The following is a 20765-nucleotide window of genomic DNA, read 5'->3' as shown; positions in this document are numbered from 1 at the left end:
AGCTAATAGCTGGCCTGAGCAGTGGGCTAAGTCTTGCCAAAAGGATCTTGACCCCTGCTTTTTGGATAAGTCTGTCAGCTGAGCGTAACTTCTGCCAGAGTTGAACTTGGTATCCAGATACCAGAGTCTAATTTGATTATCACCCATAGGAATTCCATGCACAGGACAGCTAGAGCAAACTGTACTGACTTTAAACTTAGAGAGCAACATAGATGTGCTTAATGGATGCCTTGCATGCAATCCTATTGCAAAAATCAAGTCTGTAACCTGCAGCGGTCAAAATTAATCTTCATACATAACTACCAAGCAAACTCAGAGACAATCATCAAGCCTTAGGGGGATGGGCTGAGAAAGCAGAGGCTTCTGCCTTACTTAATATCTACAGTTTTCATATATCAGCTTTTGTAGTATGACTAAACCAATTAGTTATAAACCAACAAATGCTAGTTCATATTTAAAAGGCAAAAAGCTGTTCAAAAAGAATCCATAAATAATTTATGAGTCACCACAAATCATAGGATTTAGGGGGAGTCATACATGTGTCTTTCAAAAATATCTCAGCCTTATATTTTTATTTTATTGCTTTTAAAATAAACTGAATTTATTCAAAGTAATCTATACTATTACTGCTTCATCTTCTGAGCAAACAAACAATTCTGGCAGAGCTGACAGGGAACACATAGAATGATTACCATTGGAAAGGACCTTAAAATCACCTAGTTCTAAAACGACTTAAGCTAAGAGCTGGAAGTCTCAGTGTCACATCTTTTTACAGTACCTCTGTAAAGAGCAAAGTGCCAAAATACTTCAGTCCACCCTAGTGTGGCTTTTAGATGCAGCTATCAGTCTTGATATGCTCCAGAAGGGAGCACCAAAACAAAGACAGTGTCCTTCTGCGACAAGACTTATTGCCCTATCAATTACTATACATAGCCTGAAACTGTAGCAGATGTTGAGGAGAGTAATATCCCGTCTACTTACTGTCAATCAAGTTACTTTTTCAGAGATACTTGGTTCTCAGGAACTGCTCCACAGAAGCAATAAAAGCAGCAAAATTCAGGAAGCAGCCATAAACCTGTTTCATTCATGTGGTCCAGCAAGAGCTTGCTCCAGGCTTTATGGGGAGCAACTACACAACAAGGCAAGAAATGCTCACTAGAAATCCTTTCCACACTCCGTACAGATCAGATCCCAACTTCAAACATCATAAAATCTATCACACTATTGACTTTCCAGCTAGGAGTCTGGCCATATTCCCAAGGGGCCAACCAATTCAACTCTAAAGCCTCCCTGCTTGCAGAAGTTCAAAGTCTAGACATGAATCTTGGGGCAAATCTGCGTACCCTCTTCTGAGTCACTGCACATCTTTATTATCTGAGAACATTTGTGTGACACAGCTTTACTACACTTAATGCAGCCCAGCTACTCTAATGCATTAACACAATAGAAACGCTCAAGACAAATGGGTACTTTGAATGATAGAGAGCTTTCAGTAACAAAAATGGCTTTCTCAGATGGTTGAGACTAACAGTCAACATATTAAGAAAGACCTTTTTTTTCCCCCTCTTCATCTCTGAGGCTGACAGAATTAGACTACATGCTCTCAAATGTACCCCAGCAGGTCTCTATACACCCTGCTGGTTATATATGCCCTCTTGGGCTTTCTAACCATACAAGGGTGCTTGCTGGCATCACTCACCTCCAGATGTTGTCTTTTCCTTTGTGCAGAAGATGGAAAGGGCATTTTCTTTCACCAGTGAGTAAGAATGACAAAATTATGTCTGACCTCAGAAGGGTGCAAGAGACCCACTTCTTCACTCTTGTAGGTATTAGACGAGAACAAAGTCAGCACAAAAATACTTTTTACCCTTACCATATTGTCTGACACATGAGTTATTTGGAAACCATTAGTAATAAAAGGAAATAATCATGGAAGAAAATGGCCGTAAATAAAACAATGGTATGTCTGAAGCAAGGACAAAAGAGATGAAGGAACTCCTCCAGTAGCAAGATGGAAAGAAAAATTCCTTTGTTTATTAACCTGTAGTAAAACCGTCCAGACTTCACCGAGAGTAATGAGGTAACTGCATTCCTGACCAATTCTCCATCTTAGGATGACTTCAGCCTCGGTCGATGATCACTCTGATTTTCAGCATATGATATTAGGTGTGAGCAAAAGCTGGTCATCCAGCCTGAAGACATGAACTGATAACTGCACACAATAAACAATCTTGTCACAGAGCACCTAGTAAAACACTTAAAAGCAAAGGGATTAAGTCTTTAGAGTTCGGTAAACTTGAGTTTACATAAACAATTTTTTATGAACTGAAAGATCAGAGATCACTAATTTTAGATGGCTTTTACACTCACCAAATTCGTGTAATTATGCAAACTTCTGCATTTGCAGAGGCATTCTGAGCTATTAGCACCATTTTTCTAATATGTGCAACATTTTACTAGAAGGTCACCATACTATTAATGCTATACCTTCTCTAAATGCAGCAATTATCTACCAAGCAGATATGTGCTGTTGCTGGGCAAAGGAGAAGTCATCATTACCATCTAAGGGGACAGGGTGAACAGGAGTCCCAGTACAAACACAATAGTTCCTTTAAAATAAGCCAACAAAAAGCAATAATAAATTATTATAACTAGGCCTTCAGTGACTGCTTTATTTGCCATTAAATTCTGCACATTAGTTTGCAAGAGCATAATCTATAAAATCATCGGATTAAATATTCAATTTAGCACGAGGCACATGCAAGTTTAACCACCAGCAGTTTTCCTCAGGTGCCAGCTTGGTCCAGGTTCACACACTTCCTAGCTTACATAAACTATTCCTTGTATCAAAGATGCATGAAACCTTAGGTAATAAATACTTGCCCTCTACTTGGAGGAGGCAAACTGTAACTGAGCTGTGCAAGAAAGCATCTGTAAGAAAAGCATTTTTCAATAGAAGTGCCAGCAAAGGGGAAAGGGCTGCTCCCTGCTCAGCATTTTGTATTGGAGAGGGGATTAATGGCACTGGCTGTGGCACCAACAAGCTCTGTCCACAACACAGCCTCGCTCCCATGGTCCCACTAGACCCCAGAGACCTCTCACCTCTTTGGGTGATGGGGAGGTAGTATGTGCCAGAGATCTACCTTTGTGCTGGGACCATGGGACAGGGCTGAGCAGGATGACCCATCTGTCTTGACAGGCCCTCAAAGGACCACAAAACTGCCAGTCAAGAGCCACTGGCAGTCTGTTCTCAGGCAGAGAAACCACTGAATCCTACTAGCGAGGAAGTGTTCTGTAGTACTGGAAATGTGTGAGATGGAAGCTTACATTTCTCATTAGCATTTTGTCAGTCCTTTAAATACGGGCAACTAAAAGTCCTTATTTTTTTCATGAAAAGCTATTTTTGGTGAATGTAAATACATTTCAGCTTCTCCCCCATTAACACTTTTGGGAAGAAAAACACATTCATGGCTTTTCCCCCTTTCTCAAGAGAGCGAAAAGGCTATTTAGGAACTTAAATTAGGAGGACTAGACTCAGGTTCCTGTATCTGATAGTGGCATATGGACTCTTTATTTTAATAAACCCCAAGACTCTACCAAGAAGATCATTGTGGCTATATAAAATGAATCAATTGCCAAGTACCAGTTCCCCATCCTTGCTTTATTAGTGCTGAGAAACCTAGTCCATGGGAGCCACACATGCTGATGCAGCCCATGTGGACACCTTCAGAAAGAGCTAAAGGAGACTGACCTGTGGTGGTAAGAGGTCCCTCCACCCTGGAGGTAAATAATGCAAAAATCAGAGAAGCTGCTCATGTTGGCCCTGAATAGGAGAGCTCAATTCCACTGCTGTCCTTCCCCTTTCCCCTCTCTTTAGAATTTAAAAATAAACTAAATCAATTATGAATATGTTGCATCTCATTTAAATAAGAGCAGAATATTTGGAGCTCTCTAGCTATGCAAGCAATGTAGCTAAGCCCCTGTGCCACTTGGCTTCTTAAATTAGATGCAGTCACCCAGAAGACCCTCAGCATCTAATTCTTGACCTATCAAAACTGATGGAGGTCTGCCAATGGCTTCAAGCAGGCCAGGATTTTACTCCAGAAACCTCGGAACTCATCATTCAGGGTCAAAATGCTGACTAGAAATGATAAAGTAGGTTTTGTACAGCATGCTGTCATTGCTAACAGTGATTACAGACATTAGCACAGCATCAGTGAGATCGATTTCCGAATAGATGTTAGCATGTTTTATTGGGAAGTGAGGATCACAGGTGAAAAGCAATTAAAACAAATTAATACTTTAAACAAAAGTTTTAAAACATGCACATTTTCATTTGCTTGCTGAATTTTGCATTCCAGCTTTACCGCAGTGTGACATTTTGAGAGTATTATTTCTGTAAAATGTTGCTTAAAATGCTCCCCCTGTGGTAAAGAGGTTCTGATGTCACCCCCAGTATGACTGTAACTCAGACTGAAATAAAGTTAATAAACAGGCAGCTTCTCCTATATTTACAGACAAAATAACCTCCACATGAAAGGAACTTGCTACGACAGCCAAAATGTTGTGAGGGGCCCTTCCCCTCCAGGTCTTCTTGGCAGTTTATTACCAGGGTCAGCCATCTCACGGTAAGGGAGATGAATACACAGCCCACCAGAAGGCCACCCTTCAGTTCCTGATCTTTATAACTGTGTCTTAGCTACATTACAACCAACTCTATACAAAACCCTCATACCACCAGGATAGTGAATACCTACCTTCACTCATTTTTTAACAATCCAATTAATTAATTTTGTCTGACAGTGCAGTAAACATTTATAGATATGTTTAATTTTATGGGCAGTCTCCACAGAAACTAAAATAACCATTGTCAGGAGTGAAATTACTAATGTGAATAAGGGTTTGCAGGATCAGTGCATTATGTTTCCGATATTTAGTTTTAGCCATAGGGGTTTGCAAAATTCAAATGGAAAGCAGAAACAGCATTTTAAAACAGCATGTGCAATTTCACTTATTCTACATTTTAATCTAAAGTTGCAATAGGATATATTTGTAGATTGCTTACAAAGCCCATTAAAAAAATTAAATCAAGCCATTTAAAGGCTGGTCACTGAGATTTGTAAGCATGTGTAAATTCTCTAATCCAGTTTACATTTAACAGCTTTACCATCCTTGGGAGTCCCTTACTAACCTTGGGGAATGGCAATCACAGATCTAACACTTACATGTGTACTGAATTAAGTAGTTACCATTTTGGACCAATACAGCAGATATTAAAAGTTAAGTGTAACTAGAAACATTATAAGAGTTATAAAAGGAGCAATACACAGCAATATCTCTAATCTACTTTTCTACTAATTTATAGTTTCACTAATTTCACACTAGTTTGTTTCATTAGGCTCACAACACAAAGGACAAGCCCTGAATGACTAAGACCAGTTCAAACAAACCTATCTTTGCAGGGAAGACCTCTGCAGCACTAACTGCCATGCTCAAGAACATTAAAATGTCTTTCATTATTATTTTAAATCAATGCAGCTTGTTTTCAGCCATCCTCAGCAGCAAACTGCATCACAGACAATGCAGCAGTGCCAAGTGGCCTCCCCAAGATGAGCATTTGGACTTTTTCAGTTTCACGAGCAGAAAGCAGTAAGTGATTGATTCACATTTACATGCAATTGGTTGATGTTTTGTAGTTTTCCTGGTTCACTGAGTACTTTCCACACAAGTCCTTTCGGCATGGCCAAGTCCTGGGCCAGGGCACAAACTGTGGGTCTGGAAGGGAAAATGATGGAGCCTCCTGACTCAGCCATGGAAAGTCCCTGAAATTAGGGGACTTGAAGAGGACATAGCCAAATCCTTCCTCAAACAAGGGGAATACAAGCCACATAAGTCACTGTTGTTCCTTACCTGGAGACTGAGGGACTGGAGTTGGTCCCAGCAGAAGCTGTGGTGTAGTGAGCTGCTGCATCCAAATCCCTCTTTCCTCCTCCTTTTCCTCCCCCTTTTCCCCACCAGCTGATCATCAAAGGTGAGGAGAGGATGAAGCAAAGGGAGGAGCACAAAACCAGAAATCCTGACCCCTCTGTCTCCCTGTGGTAACACAGTAAGCAGTTTCCCAACCCACCTCCCACCCCTGCACCTCAGATTCAGGAAGCCTCTCAGACCTGCCAGCACTAACCAGATCAGCATCAGGCAGGTCACCGGTGCTCATGCGACGGGAAGGCTGCTCCAGCTCCTCCCGGGCAGGCACCCATGGGTGCTGCAGGCTCATTCTCTGCTGTTGGAAGGCAGGAAGTGCTCAGCTAGGGGCCAGAGGCTGTCCAAGTCTTTCCACGCCTGACTGTGTTGAGGGTCTTCTGAAGACTTTTAGATACCTCCTCCCTCTTTCCCACTTTTCTCCCAGTTGTCCTTTTCCCATTAGTGCTCGCTGCAGAGGATGAGAGGCACCCTTGAAAATGGAAGGCAGGGGTGTGCGGGCTGCTAATTGATGTACTTTTGCACCCATTAGTCTCCTCTTAAAAGCTACTAGAGGGAGGGGCAGAAAAGAAGTCATTGAGACATTTCCTGAGATGCATGCTTCCTTTCCTAAATCTGTCTTTGCTTGTTCAGATCTTCAGTGATCAGCTTATACTATGTGCATACGCTTTCTCAGGCAGAACAGGCAGAGCCCCTGCAGGTTGCAATGACACAGCACAACCCAAAAGTACCTGTCCTGCACACTGAAAGATAAAAATGGCATTCTCTGAAAACGTTTAAGCTACACCATATTGCTGCCTGATGGATATGTTATGGAAAACAGTTAGAATATATAAGGCCACACTAGGTGGAATTTGCACTCAAACCCTATTGCCTCAGCAATGAAACTGCAGGTCACTGCCACCTGAGGGAGGGTGAAAGACTTTTTATCTCAAAGTCAGGATTACAAGACTGCATATACATTCTGTCAACAGGTTTAAGCATTGCAGCCTTCCTGCTTTTGGGTCTGGGTGGTGAGGCTATAATTCTTTTAAATTGTAATGCATTTCAAAAGCACTTAAATGAGACATTCTTTTTACATCTCAGTCTCAGTCCCTATGCATACTAACACAAGCCACCTAAAGTAATATTTATCAAGATATGTTTTTAAGAAGCAGCGAGAAAGAGAAACAGGTCCAGAGTCAGTGCTTTTATACGAATTTACAGCCTAAAATACACAAATTATGAAGTAGAAAAGTACAGCTTCTTGATGGAATCAGTGACAACTCCAGGAGCTGTTCTTGAAGAGAACAAATTGCTTCAGCCCACCACCATAAGCACTTCCCAGAGCAAATTACAGGGTTTTTTCAAAAATGCATATTTACTCCAAATATCCCTTCAAATACTTGGCATGAAAGACCATAACAGGGTTTTATAGCTGTCACAGTCTATCAGGTCAAAAAAACATTCAAAAAAAGGGAGTTTAAATACTTATAGGTATGATGGATCTCAATGGCATGTACTATTGAGTAAATAATGCGTGCTCTAAACATTTTCTAAACAAAGGTTTACACAAGAGACTTGGTGGCTCTGAAGTAGCCATTACTTACTTTCATAACAATTTTTATGTTTCCATGACGATTGCTTTACTTCTTTATTGCTAACAAAACCTGGCACAGTGTTCCTTCCAAGCTTGGTGCAAGTTATCTTTGCATCATTAACAGCCATTACTAATGAGCTCTCGAGACAGCCCAGCATGTAAGTTAAATATTATAACCTTCAGTCCTCAGGATAGCCCAGCATGCCCATTAAATATTGTAATCTGTAATCTTCTTTATAATGACTGTAGGGGGATTTTTTTTTAAGCAAAGGTACTCAGAACTGAGTACAGAAAGATTGATTGCTTATTGTTGCTGCTGGGTTTGACCCTATAATTAATTTTCCTGGTTGTTTTTCTTTTTCTGTTAAGTTTGGCTTTCTGCACTTAATTAGCTGAGTTGGCTGTATTTTCAGGAGGGTTTAGGTACCAGCCACTTCACCAGCAGGAGTGGATAGTTGCTGAACACTTTGGAAGATGTAACTGTCAGTGATATATGCCAACACTTCGGAGATCCACATGAATTACACGCCAGATCAAAAGTTAATTGAAAACTAAGAGAACCTTCCCATGGATATCAGAAACTGCTGGAGAAACAAGTGAAGTTTCCCTGCCTTTTGCTGAAGGATATTCTATTCGGTAGGAAAAATGACTGATACTTTCCAAGCAATGCTATCTTCTAGTGTATATAATATTTCAAAAATATCTTGAAAGCTTCATACTTTAATAAACAGTTCCTACATCCCATTTTTATTAATATGTTTTTAAAAGAGGACTAGATAATTAGCACTATGAGTCAGGAATAAATCATCATAGCTCCACTGCTTTCAATTTATACTGCTTGTGAGAAAGGCTCTCTATACCTTTCTGGAATCACAGAGTGAATTCATCATCCCCAAATAATTAAGGATTTAATTTAATTATCTGTTAATCTCTTCATTTTATGACTGGATTCTGAAGGATGGCAAGAACTATGGAGAGTTATTGCAAGGGATGTTAATGATAAGTACAGTGTAAATCATGATTTTGATATATCCATAAATACTGAGCAAGTTAATGCCAAGGGTTAAGTGGAGAAAGGGAGTGTGCGCCATATCATAGACATATAATATCCTACATAAATACATTATGGATTATTAAAAATGCACACTCTGCACAATAAAAGGTCTACCCCTTTTGTTTCAATTCCAACCATAAAAGCCCTCTTCAAGATTTTGACATTCTTCTATCCAGAATAGTTTGAAGTAAGAAAAAGAAACAGTAACATTTAAAAGTGACATTTGCTTCTGCAGAAATTTAATTTTGAGCTATATTACCCTGAAATATCAGGTACCACAATGATGGAATAGGGACAAATGCTTTAGGGAGATGAGAAAAAAATGCATCAGTTAAAGGATGCTTAATAGCCTGCAGTTCAATAGCTTTCACAAATAGGAGGTAAAGGACAAAGTGTTCAGATGCACAACAACATACACAGCTATATGCAAGTAAAACATTTCCATCCAAGAAGGACATTTTGCCTCTTAAAACTAAACCACTCCCTGAGCCCATTTAAGAACCATGCTTTGACTATGGTAATTATCTCATCTCACTTAATATGATGTAGTATCTACTTATGCTTAATGGATATGTTTTAATTTCTAAGGAAACTGTGCCTGTTTGCACAAATGAAACTTGTACGATGATTAAAATATAATTTTCACTCAGGCAATAACACTTTTCAGCAAACAAAGCCATAAATAGAGACGTTACTTCTATTTAAAGAGAGACTTAAAAATGTGGAAATCCTCTACTATTCAATGAATGTCCTCACTATGAATTGCTGTATATTATGGAAATCAGCCATTTGTCATAATTGCTGGAATCTCAAATCAAAGCTGCTTTCAAGTACTCAAGTTGATATTATCAGGAAGCAAGTCAACAGATTTTCAGATCAGGGAAAATACACCTTATTTTACTAATAATGCAAGATATTTTATGTAACTTAAATTAACTGGTATCAGATCCCCATCTTCTGAAAGCATCCAAACAAATTCATTTAATGACTTTAAAATTACTTTTAAAATGACAACTGTTTGTGTCATATTTAACAATGAGAAAAACTGACCCCAAATTTCTCAAGAAAACCTATGAAAGTCAGTTTATGAGACATCAGAGAGATGTCCATTTCACTTGTTGCACCAAATTAACTTCATGTCTGGTAAAGAATTATCTGTTCATTTTCTCTGTGGTCTTATTTCCAACCTATAAGACATATAATTGCTTACAAAGTCAATTTGCCCTAATATTATTATTTATTTCATTTTACTATCATGCTAGATTCCAATGCCACATGCGCTTTAAGTACGTTCCATATAGTTCAGCACCACAATGTATTTCAGCTCTAAAATACAGCTTGAGGAGAAAAAAGATTTTTTTTTGGTAATTTTTTTTTATATTCAGCCACCCTTGAATGGCATTTTTAAAGGCCACCTAGGAAATCAGTTTAGCTTAGTTTCTTCAAGGGGTTTTACTCTATAAATGCTGTTGCTATTGTTTCAAATTCTCTAGAACTTTTCTCAAAAGTCAGATTAACCTGAATGCTTAATGTCTCCAGAAATTTGCAAAGACGCAACTGATCTGCAAGACAGGAAATACACAATCAAACCCTGTAATGAAAAGTCTGATCAAGTAACGTGCATGCAGAAGGACAGCTTGTCTGCAAATATCAAAATTATCTGCTTGTCTTTTGTTCATTACCATTGCAATCTTTCTAATACACTAATGCATATTTTTCACTCACCCTCCACAATTTTTTTAATCTCTTCACTCTGGACAATTTGGATTTGTTCATCTCTGATGTCTGCAGGTCAAATACGTATCCTATATGGCTGTAAATATTTCTACAACCAGGCAGGTGCCTTAAAACAGTGGAGTGATATTCTTGAAAACAGAGGCACTCCCTGGCTTTTAATGCTGCTTCCAATAACCACAGAGTTCACAGCTCAGCATAAAGTAACCAATAGCTGAACATGACATTAAAAAAAAACCACAACAAATCCTTCTTTGAGATCAGAGAGGGAGAAGTCTTGATCCATCCAATTCTTGATTTAGGTCAGTGAAAAAAAAAAAATAAGTAGATGCTATTATGCTATTATGTCAGCCATCCAACTTTAAGAAGACTTGTGAGCTGACAGTCGTGGCATTTTAAAGCACTGTCATGATGAGTCTTTACAAAAGGATTGCTTTAATCCTATATAAAAAAAAAATTAAAGCTACTTAAGATGTATGAAAATCACATGATATTACAAAAATATCTGGAAGGTGCTGCAATGGAATGATGCTGAGAAATACCTCATGGAGTGTTTTCTACTTTATTTTTGTGGTTTCCTAAGGAGGTAAGGTTTATATGGTGGTGGGAGTGTGCATACCTGTCATTCCTCCCAAATGATTCCTAACCTTTTTTCTCTTTTTAAACAAAAAAAATAAAAATCTCATAAAACAAAAGTCTCAAAGATGCCAATTTGTAAGTTTCCTGAAAATCAATGAATGACACAGGAAACTGTACTGATTCTTATTCAAACGTAAAGGAGGCAGTGAAAGAATCTATCCAGGAGGGAGATTCCATGGAAAGTCACAAATTTTGCTCACTGTTCATGTTATACAGCTTGCAGGTCGCTATAGGAGAGAAGAGCCATTTGATTTTATTGTTCACTCACCTAGGCTTCGTATGCGCCCTTTTATAATTCCAGGAAATGGAAAAGAAAGCATAAAATGTGTGAAATATCCTCTCTGGTAAAACATAAAAACCCCACCATATTTCAAGTCCATTTCTGGAATGAGAAAATAAGTTTGTTTGACAAACACTGATTTATTACAGGCAGCTACAACTTCAAAGCTACCTCCTGTGGTGTGCAACGAGCCATCCCTACAGATGTGACTACGTAGAGGACACCCATTTAAAGTGTCAGCTCTAATTGAAAGCCTGGTATTGTAACAACCCAGGTACTACCTGGGGGGAAGTCATTCAACAGAGATTCATAAAAGGGTTTTGCTTCTAAAACCTGGTATACAGACTGCCTCTCTCCACAAGAGAAAAGGGGTGACCACCACTTTCTCATGTGAATGATACTACTTTCTTTGCCACTTTGTTTTAGATCCTTATCTTGGTGTTATAGCATCACAAAAACCTTCTCTTCCCATCTTAAAATACTGTGCAGTGTGTACCCAATCAGGTTACACTGCATAGAAGACCACATTTGACATTACTGGTCAATATTGATGCAGCCCTTATGAAACTTTCTCTCTTCTGCAAGGAAAGTCTAGAGAGAAGTGCTGTGGGTCTGAAGCTGCAAGATTTTGCTTGTGCAATGTGCCATTACTTACACAATATAGCAGAACCCTTACTGGGATATATATTGAGCAGTAATTCAGGACTTGAATCAAACTTTCTAATGGTCATGATATGTTCCACTAAATGTAAACCTCCATTTCAAATGTGGATACCAAGTTTAGTTGACACTAAGAGCTGTTATGTACTATTTTCAGAAGAAAATGATAGACCAGACCTACGAGTCTATGTCATTGTTTTATTCTCACTTTTCATGTCAAAGTCCTAATATTTTTCAACCAGGAGCATTCCCATTTATTTTAATGAGAGTTTAATCTGACATTTGTTTAATAAAGAATGAAAGTACTCATGTCTTGTTTTTATGTAAAACAACTAGCTATACCTTATTAGATTTTCTATAAGCACTTCACCCCCCTTTAGTAATCAGCTTCACAATTATCTAACAACAGTATTCCAAACTTTAAATTTTCACACTTGTCAGTCATTCTGACGATGCATTCTTAATCTGCTGTCATTGAAAAGACAGATAAAAATATTCAAATTTATTAGTGTTTATTGTTAGATTAGTTTATGATCAGTTAGATGTACAAGAATGTCTAGAAACTCTTCTTGATGTTATGCTGGGTTAGTACTGAGGCACCAAGCACTTGCAGTTGAGTTAAATGCAGACAAGTGCTGTTATGGGAGCAAAAGCACTAACTGTAGGTGCACTTAAGGTCCAGTTGTATGACTTCTGCATGTAACTGTGCCTCTGAACAAGACTGACAGCTTTATGTTAACACAAGCCTGCTAGCATGAGCTGGGCCAGTATCTTAGTGCCATTCCCCTCTTTCCTATCTGTTTATGCACCACCAGACACATACAGCTGAAGGTGCATTTTCCTAGACTCCAGTGATACTCAAAGCAAAATTAAGTCATTCCTTGAAATGGTTCCTCTAAGCAGTAGAAGAATCTGCTTTATACTTCTTTGCCCTCAAAAGATGGACATAAGCTTCTGGCTTTAGGTATTGTAATAAATGAAATTGTTCAGGACATTCCTTTTGCTTGGCATAGCAGGGATTACAAATAACACTGTAGGTCCAGGCCAACGTCAAGCCAAATGTGACTCTACCTTGTGGCTTTCTTCTTCGTGGTTTGAATATTATGGTTAGAAGCCATAGAAAAAGAAATTCTGAATTTAACCCACTTCAGAATCATTCAAAATGCTCTCATCAGTTTAAGGGCTTTTGACATTGCAATGTGCTGAAAAGTAGCTTCCCAGCACATTTTTACCACAGTAAAATCCTAATGTTTAAATGGACTGGTGTAGTTCATTCACTATACTCATTACACTGACAGGCACACTTCATGAAAATAACTTCTCCCTAGATTTAAGAAGTCTGAAGCCCACAGATGTCAAAGCACTGGCATTTCCAAAGTATTGCTAATGAGGTGAAGGAGCTGGAGGTCAGAGTTGAGCCCAGCTATTAATGACCAAACCACTCTCTCATGTCTCCCAACTCCTTTCCATACACTCTGGCCTCAAACCAAACCTCTGAGCAAGTGTAAGGTGTCTGTCTAGCTCCTGTCCTTTCCTCACTGAGCCATACAACTTCTCCTACATAACCAGCACTTTGTAAAAAACAGAATCAGCTGAAGAAAAGGAGGCAAACATAGGTACACAAAAGCCATATTCATGTTTTGTAAAAAAAGCAATGGAACATTTTGGACATGAAAACTATCAATTTCTCCTCAAATTCTTACAGATCATACTTCAAAATTAATTTCATCCATTTGGTTGCCGTGGTGGATTACTCATTAACATCGTGTTAACATTGTGCCATTCAGCAATAACTGCTGCTGTGGGGTTTGCTGCTTTGCTTCCAGTAAGGTGAGATGCTCAGATTTTACCCAGTAATTTAGTTAAACATAATGGATGCAATCATCCTAGAGTATTTACTGCAAGCTCAAAATCTCACCTGAGCTGCATTTACTGACAGCAACAGTGCTATGTGTGTTCCTGTTAGTATAATCAGCCTACTATAGCAGCTCTCAAATTAACATAAGAGGAAGAAGATCTGATTGTACTAATCAATCACAGGATTATAAACCACCAGGGTGGAAGGTGGTGAAACAAAAACCTGCATTGCAAGGAGCTATTACTCTCAGTCTTTACTATTATTTCCAGTAAAGACTAAGAAATATTAGTAGGAAATCACAGAGTACTGCTGACAACTCATTTGGGTAGTGGGCACAATTTTGGTCACTCATATTCACAAGAAATGAAAGCAAAACTGGAACAGACACAAATAATGGCTGGCAGATGATTGGAGCAATGGAGAACCTGTCACATTAGAGAAACCACAGGAGCCTAATTAAAGTAAGGCTAAGAGGGGATATGACTGCTATCTATAAATATACTGGGAAAAGAAGCAGAAATGGGGAAGAAGAGCTATTTAAATCCAAAGTCACAGGACAGACATCACAGAGACACAGGACAGATGTATAAACAAAAAATCACAAATGTAAGCTAAAAATCAGAAGATGGTTTGTGACTATCTAACTCTAGAGTACCTTCCTAGTAAGAATAGAAAGGAAAAAATGTTAGAATCATAGAATATTTAGGGTTGGAAAGGACCTTAAGATCATCTAGTTCCAGCCCCCCTGCCATGGGCAGGGACACCTCATACTAAACCATCTCACCCAAGGCCTTGTCCAACCTGGCCTTGAACACTTGAACCCATTCCAGTGTCTCACCACCCTAACAGGAAAGAATTTCTTACTTATATCCAATCTAAACTTCCCCTGTTTAAGTTTGAACCCGTTATCCCTTGTCCTATTGCTACAGTCCCTAATGTAGAGTCACTCCCCAGCATCCTTATAGGCCCCCCTCAGACACTGGAAGGCTGCTATGAGGTCTCCATGAGCCTTCTCTTCTCCAGGCTAAACAGCCCCAACTTTCTCAGCCTATCTTCATACAGGAGGTGCTCCAGTCCCCTGATCATCCTTGTGGCCCTCCTCTGGACTTGTTCCAACAGTTCCATGTCCTTTTTGTGTTGAGGACACCAGAACTGCACACAATACTCCAGGTGAGGTCTCACAAGAGCAGAGTAGAGTGGCAGGATCACCTCCTTCGACCTGCTGGTCACACTGCTTTTGATGCAGCCCAGGATACGGTTACATGATTCTAAGATCCAGTTGAGTAGTTTATGAGTGGAACAGGCTGAAAAAGTGCCTGCTGTATGAGGGAAGCAAACTACCCTGAAAAGCTACTAGCAATTTCTTACTCCTCACAGAGGTCTTGTGACAGAATTAGGCAAACATCTTTCCATGCTGGACCTGCTGCTGGGCTGCACTCTGAGCACCAGCTGTGACCCTCTTTTGCTGGTGAGAGTATACTGCCCCATGAAGTGGTCTTAGGACTGCTCTAACTTTCACCATCTACCTATGTAAGCCCATGGGTCTATATGTCACCAAAGTATTACCTGCTCGTCAGGTCATGATCTGATCTTACCCCTGCACTGTGGATCAGTCACAACAGCTAAGTTCAAATCCAGAGCCGATCGATTTCAGTAACATAGTAAAGGACAGCATAGATGAAGCCTTATTTCCACCAGAATTAGACATCTCCTTGTAGCAAATTAGATTCACATGATACATTAACACTGCAAATCACATCTGAGTTTGAACCTTTGCTTTTAAAGCTAATTCAGCTCACATTTCAGCTGGTTGATTCCCAAGCTGAAGAAGGCACAAGACTCTGTTGGTTCACAGATGCGACAACCCTCAAAGCTTGTTCATTATCAAGTCCAAATGTGTAAACCCTGGTCTAGGGTTTATCATTATATGAACTCCCTCACTTTAACATCCTTCATCAGCATCTAGATATTTTCCTGGATTCCAGGCTGCTACTTAGTTGTTTTAACATATCCATCATTATTAACAGGAGGAATTTGATTGAACATGATCTCTGACAGTTAACAGAACCAATATCTGCACAAGTCCATGGTGACACCTAAGGAAGGAGATGCAGAATGTTACAACAAGCAAAGAAAAAAAAACACCGCAAAGAAAAGCTACAGAGAGGAAAAGGTGGCAACCTGCAGTCCTGTTTGCTCATTAAGTTCTCATGACTGAGAGCAGGAGAATCACACACTGACTCCTGTCAAAGCTCATGAACTGACTCTGGAAATGGATATGGTACCTAAGGCCACAATCCAACCCAATGAAGAGCAAAAATGAGAAGACAAACCCATGGAGAAAAGCAGACGCACACACACAAGAAGTATTGTTGCAAAAAGAGCAGCACCTGCCAGAAGTAAAAGGAGGGGAACTGAAACACCCAACTCGCCTTCTCATTTCATGAAGATCATATAATGGCTGAGGCTTGCAAATGTCTTAGTGCACTTGTGCACTGTGATGAAAATGGGTGCAAACACTCAAAGCTACTGTGTCAGGTAGATGCCGTGCTCAGCTCTGCCCACAGAGAGTTGTGGCTCATGGTCAGAATCCTGGAGAGAAAAATTCTTACCTATAATAAACCTAGACCTTTCCCCTACCTCTCCAGCCAGAGCTGATCATTGCTGTCCCCAAATATAACAGCAGCTTTTGGCCAAACCCCAGAAAACTGAAACGCTCCATTCTTTCCTTGCCACCAAGACTGGTTGTACTCAGTTTGCCACTGACAGCACTGATTCTGCTGCATGCTTAGAAGCAGGACTTTGCATGGCAACCTTTGCCTGTTTACAGCAGTGAGGTAAGGCACCCCCAAACTGTATTTTCCTGCTGACTGCCACTATTGGGAGACTAATGATCAACATGCCCATTGCCTACCCCACATCACCCGCCCTTGTTGGTGCCCAAAGATGACTGAAGATGAACATCTGTTCACTTCAAGACAGTAACAGACAAAACCAGGAGATAACTTTTAACGATGCTACTCCCTAAAATACAAACCACACTACAGTATGCGGCCCCCCAGGCTGTGCCAGTGCGACTGCTTGTGGGGTCACGCTGTGAGGTGGATCAGAAAAGTCGTCTTTTTTTACCACATTATTTTCAAGGCAGTCAGTTCACTTATCAGCACACTGATCTGGCCTGCAGCATGGCTATGCCAGCAGTTACACTGGCAAGCTGAGGGCAAGCAGCTACCTTTGCAGGCGTTACCTTCCAGCCCCTCATGCTGGAAGCTGCAGTGAGCTTCTGAACCTGCACCCTGCTCCTTGGGAACACCAGCCCTCACAGGGTGAAAATCAGCCCTTTGCAAGCAAAAAGAACTAGGAACAAGGCACAGTACAGCAGTATGAAACAGTACAGTTAGCAGGAGGAAATAATGTATATTTAATGGTCTCTACTATTTGTAACCAGAATACATTGACGCACTGAACTAGACAAATAGGAATAGGAAAAAAAAGTTCTTCCTCATATATGAGCATGCACACTTGCAGGCATGGAGCTTTTGCAAAACATAGCACCTATTCCTTAGCTATTCAAAGCCACACTCAGCGGCTGATTTCCAGTCTGCAGGAGATGTGGGAGAGAAGCTTTGAAAACAGCATGTGCTCTGGGTGAAACAAAATAATCTGAGACAACCTGCCATCACCCCTGTCTGTCACAAAATGCCCCCCTTGTTGTAGATTTTATACTTTTTGCAAGCAACGTCTTCATCACACTCAGCTACACAGATTGTAGGGTTCCAGTATGAGGCATTTAATAGGGTCTCCTTCCCTGCATTGCATACGTTCTGCATCTCAGCATGTATAAAAGCTATTGAGCATAGAGAAGAAAAAGCAACAAGATTCTCAGATCTCCACCAGTGTGTTTACAGCATGGTATCCAAGATACTCAATGCCTTCATGAAATTCAGTCCTAAGAGGCAAAACCTTCTTATTCATATTTAAGGTAAATACAGTCAGTAACTAATATTTTTTTTTTCATTTTGTTTTCTAAATCAGCCACCTAAAAACTTCCATTTTCAGTTGCGTGGCACACCTAAAGCAACAGCTACTCCTGATTTGCACGACTGGGTTCACTAGGGAAGAAGTTCCTGCTCCTTCACCAGCAGCACCAGCATTATGTGACATGCTGTTACATTCAGGAGCCCAATGTTTTGGACTGCAGAAAGGGCTGGGAGCAGCAACAGAGACTGAGGACTGTGGGGGCTACTGACCACTTTAAGAGACATCTGGTTGAACTGCTCTTCTTACCTGGGAGCAAGAAAGCTCAGAAAGTGAGAAGAAGAAATAAGTGGATAGACAGAAGCGCAAAAGAAAGCGCAAACCTCAACTATGCTGGCAGTCTATGAAGAGGCCAAATTTATCACAAATTGTTAAATATGCATTGGCAAAAGATCTGGGGTCCATGGGAAGCTGCACGTTTCTGAGATACCAGATCTCTCCAATCACTCCAGCTTTCCATGTACCCTGCAGCTGGGGCTGCTCAGATGAGCAAGGACTTTCAGGACAAGCAGCTCCAGGGCTGTTCTCCACTGAGTTTCTGTAGCTTGACCGAGCTCAGAAAGCAGGGCACTATATACCTGTTCTATATACAATGAAATAAAGTGAATTACATTCCACCATATTGCAAGAAAGTCCCGATGTTCTGAAATAAAATGAAAGAAAGATACCTTACAAAGTAGAAGTAGAGGGTTAAGCCACTCCTGTCAGATATTTGTCAACCCTAGATCAGAAACTTCCACTGATGGAGACCTGACAACCTTTGCAGGCAATCTATCCCAGTCTCTACAGCTAGAATAGTATTTTTTTCAAGCTCGTTATTCTACGCCATGCCTACACAAGACCTAGGGATAGTTTTTCTCCCTCCACAATTGCTCTTTAGATAAATAAAAACTGTCACTGGGTGTCCTTGTGAGGGAAGGCATTAAACAATGCCTGGTTTTGCACTTTACAAATTAATTTTCCATCCATGGTGTAACATTCATTCTCAGAACGCACAGTATGTTCTTTTATAGAGGCAGGTTCAGTTTCTCTCCCTTATCAGGTACAGATAAAGATTTCTACCTAGTATTTAACGGTGTGTTGCTCTCTGGGGAGTGTGTTTATTCTTTCTATTCTGTTTGTTGCTCTGTAACATTGATTCATGATACAGCACTGTGCCTTGCAGTTTTCTACTTTTGTTTATACATCCTGTGCAGACCCAGGTTGTTAACAACGGTAATGGGTTTCCAGCCTTGGTATTATTTCCGTTTGACTTGCTCAGCCACCTAAGTCAGCCAGTCCCCAACCACAGGGGACAAAAAAATTAAAACCTGAAAGGTCAATGAAATAGACTTGAAGAAAATACACAGCAAGGTAGTTTCTACTCATAAGAATATAATCTGCACTTTAGACAACCAAATATTGAATTATAAACAACATGAAATATAAAGAAATTAGGACAAACACAGACACAGTGACTTTGAAAGATAACCAGGCATGGAGAAGGCAGGTAACTCTGTATATCTAGAGGTTGTACGACCATCCCCTCAGGGTTTTTCCACCTCCTTTAAAGGATAAACTCTACAAGGGAAATAGAAGGCAAATCACTGTCTCTGTTCAGACAGATTTTTCATCTGAAGTCTCCACCAAGGTGAACAATTAATGTTAATCTAGAGGGCATTTTGTGTAATCAACCATTAGCAACGCAATCAACCCATTCATGGCCATCTAGTCCTAACACATTTTGTTCATTATGAAGACAGATCATTTTGAGCTGCTAGTTAAAAGTTAAAAGCTCCTTATCCCACTCCCATAATCATCTAGACTCCGTTAGATGTAATTACTGCCAGGCAATAAGGGAGACTAAGGAAAGGGGCAGACTGAAATATGTCCCCAAGTGCCTTAACTGTGTTGTGTCTTAATTCTTTAAACCCCTTATCATTCTAAAAATATTAGCTTAGCCGCCAAAGGTGGGACTCATTTGGCAAAACACAGACATCTGCCCTGTAAAGGTCTACATCTGAGCTAGCCATCCTCGGCTCCTTTTGCAGATGATGGCGCTCAAGCCAGTGGAGTCACTGTCTCCTAAATCAGACATCCACACCAGGTCAGAAGAGTCATGACCTGGAAGTGCTGGTATTGCTCTTTTGATTATAAAGGGAGCCTGGGATGATTAGATCAGATGGAAATGTCTTAGCTTGATTAAAATGAATTCTGCCCTGTGAATCTCCTGAGGAAATTTTCACCTCTCATAAAATCCACTGTGTTGCAATCCTTGCAAATGTTTTGCACTTAGAAAAAAGGATTCGTGTGCATCTGGATGCATGTGTGCATGAGAGGTCAGGATGAATGATAAATGTGCACAGGGCTGGATACACCAGATACTGATATCCCACAGGGAAGTGCATTTCTTTGCTCTATTTACTAGAAAAGCAGAATTGCTGGCAGGCTCCTTCTGCCACTAGATTTCCTAGCAGCTGCCCGACCACCATGTTAGTGGTTGGTTAGGGCACTTACAGCACTCTCTAAATGCTTAATATTTTATTCCTCCCTTGCAGCATCTGGTGTAAGTCACTTCTGGAAACAGAACACTGGACCAGATGGACCATTAGTCTGTGACATTCTGATCTGGTAATTCCTATGTTAATTTTTATGACAATTTAGATGGGCATTGGCCACAGAGACCAATCTGAGTCAATTTTATTATAGGAAAAGGATGCCTTTCCCCCTGTTCCTTTCCTATTTAGAAACATATATGGTTTTGTTTGGCTTTTTTTTAAATAGAGCTTTTCACAGCACAGTACCTGGAGAGAAGAAAGGAGCACTGCAGACTTCAGGAGTCAAGACCTGGGCTCCCATTGCTACTTCAGACATACAGTGAAAATGGAAATATTTTTCACAGTTGCTATCTGCAGATTTGGCAGATGTTTTTTAAACTTTTTATGAACTTAAGTACTGCATGATA

At 40.1% G+C, this 20765-nt stretch overlaps 1 protein-coding gene across 7 annotated transcripts in view; it reads right to left on the bottom strand.

Moving 5' to 3' along the window:
* DPP6 (dipeptidyl peptidase like 6) overlaps nt 1–20765 on the bottom strand; it is a 565175-nt gene that overhangs the window by 320337 nt on the left and 224073 nt on the right. Inside the window, exon 1 of one of the 7 annotated variants that reach the window (XM_061474527.1) lies at nt 10338–10456. The exons of the other annotated variants lie outside the window; for them this stretch is intronic. Within the exon in view, the coding sequence (XP_061330511.1) occupies nt 10338–10388 (51 nt within the window). The 5' untranslated portion in view covers nt 10389–10456. Of the gene's footprint in view, nt 1–10337; nt 10457–20765 lie in introns of those variants that run through there. 7 annotated transcript variants of the gene reach the window in all.

The sequence above is a fragment of the Pezoporus flaviventris genome, unplaced genomic scaffold (assembly GCF_033815535.1).
Source record: "Pezoporus flaviventris isolate CSIRO_AGI_PZ_B2104156 unplaced genomic scaffold, CSIRO_AGI_Pfla_v1 ptg000079l, whole genome shotgun sequence".
NCBI lineage: Eukaryota > Metazoa > Chordata > Aves > Psittaciformes > Psittacidae > Pezoporus > Pezoporus flaviventris.
The sequence above is the reverse complement of the archived record's forward strand: the minus strand, read 5'-3'. Positions and strand labels throughout refer to the sequence as shown.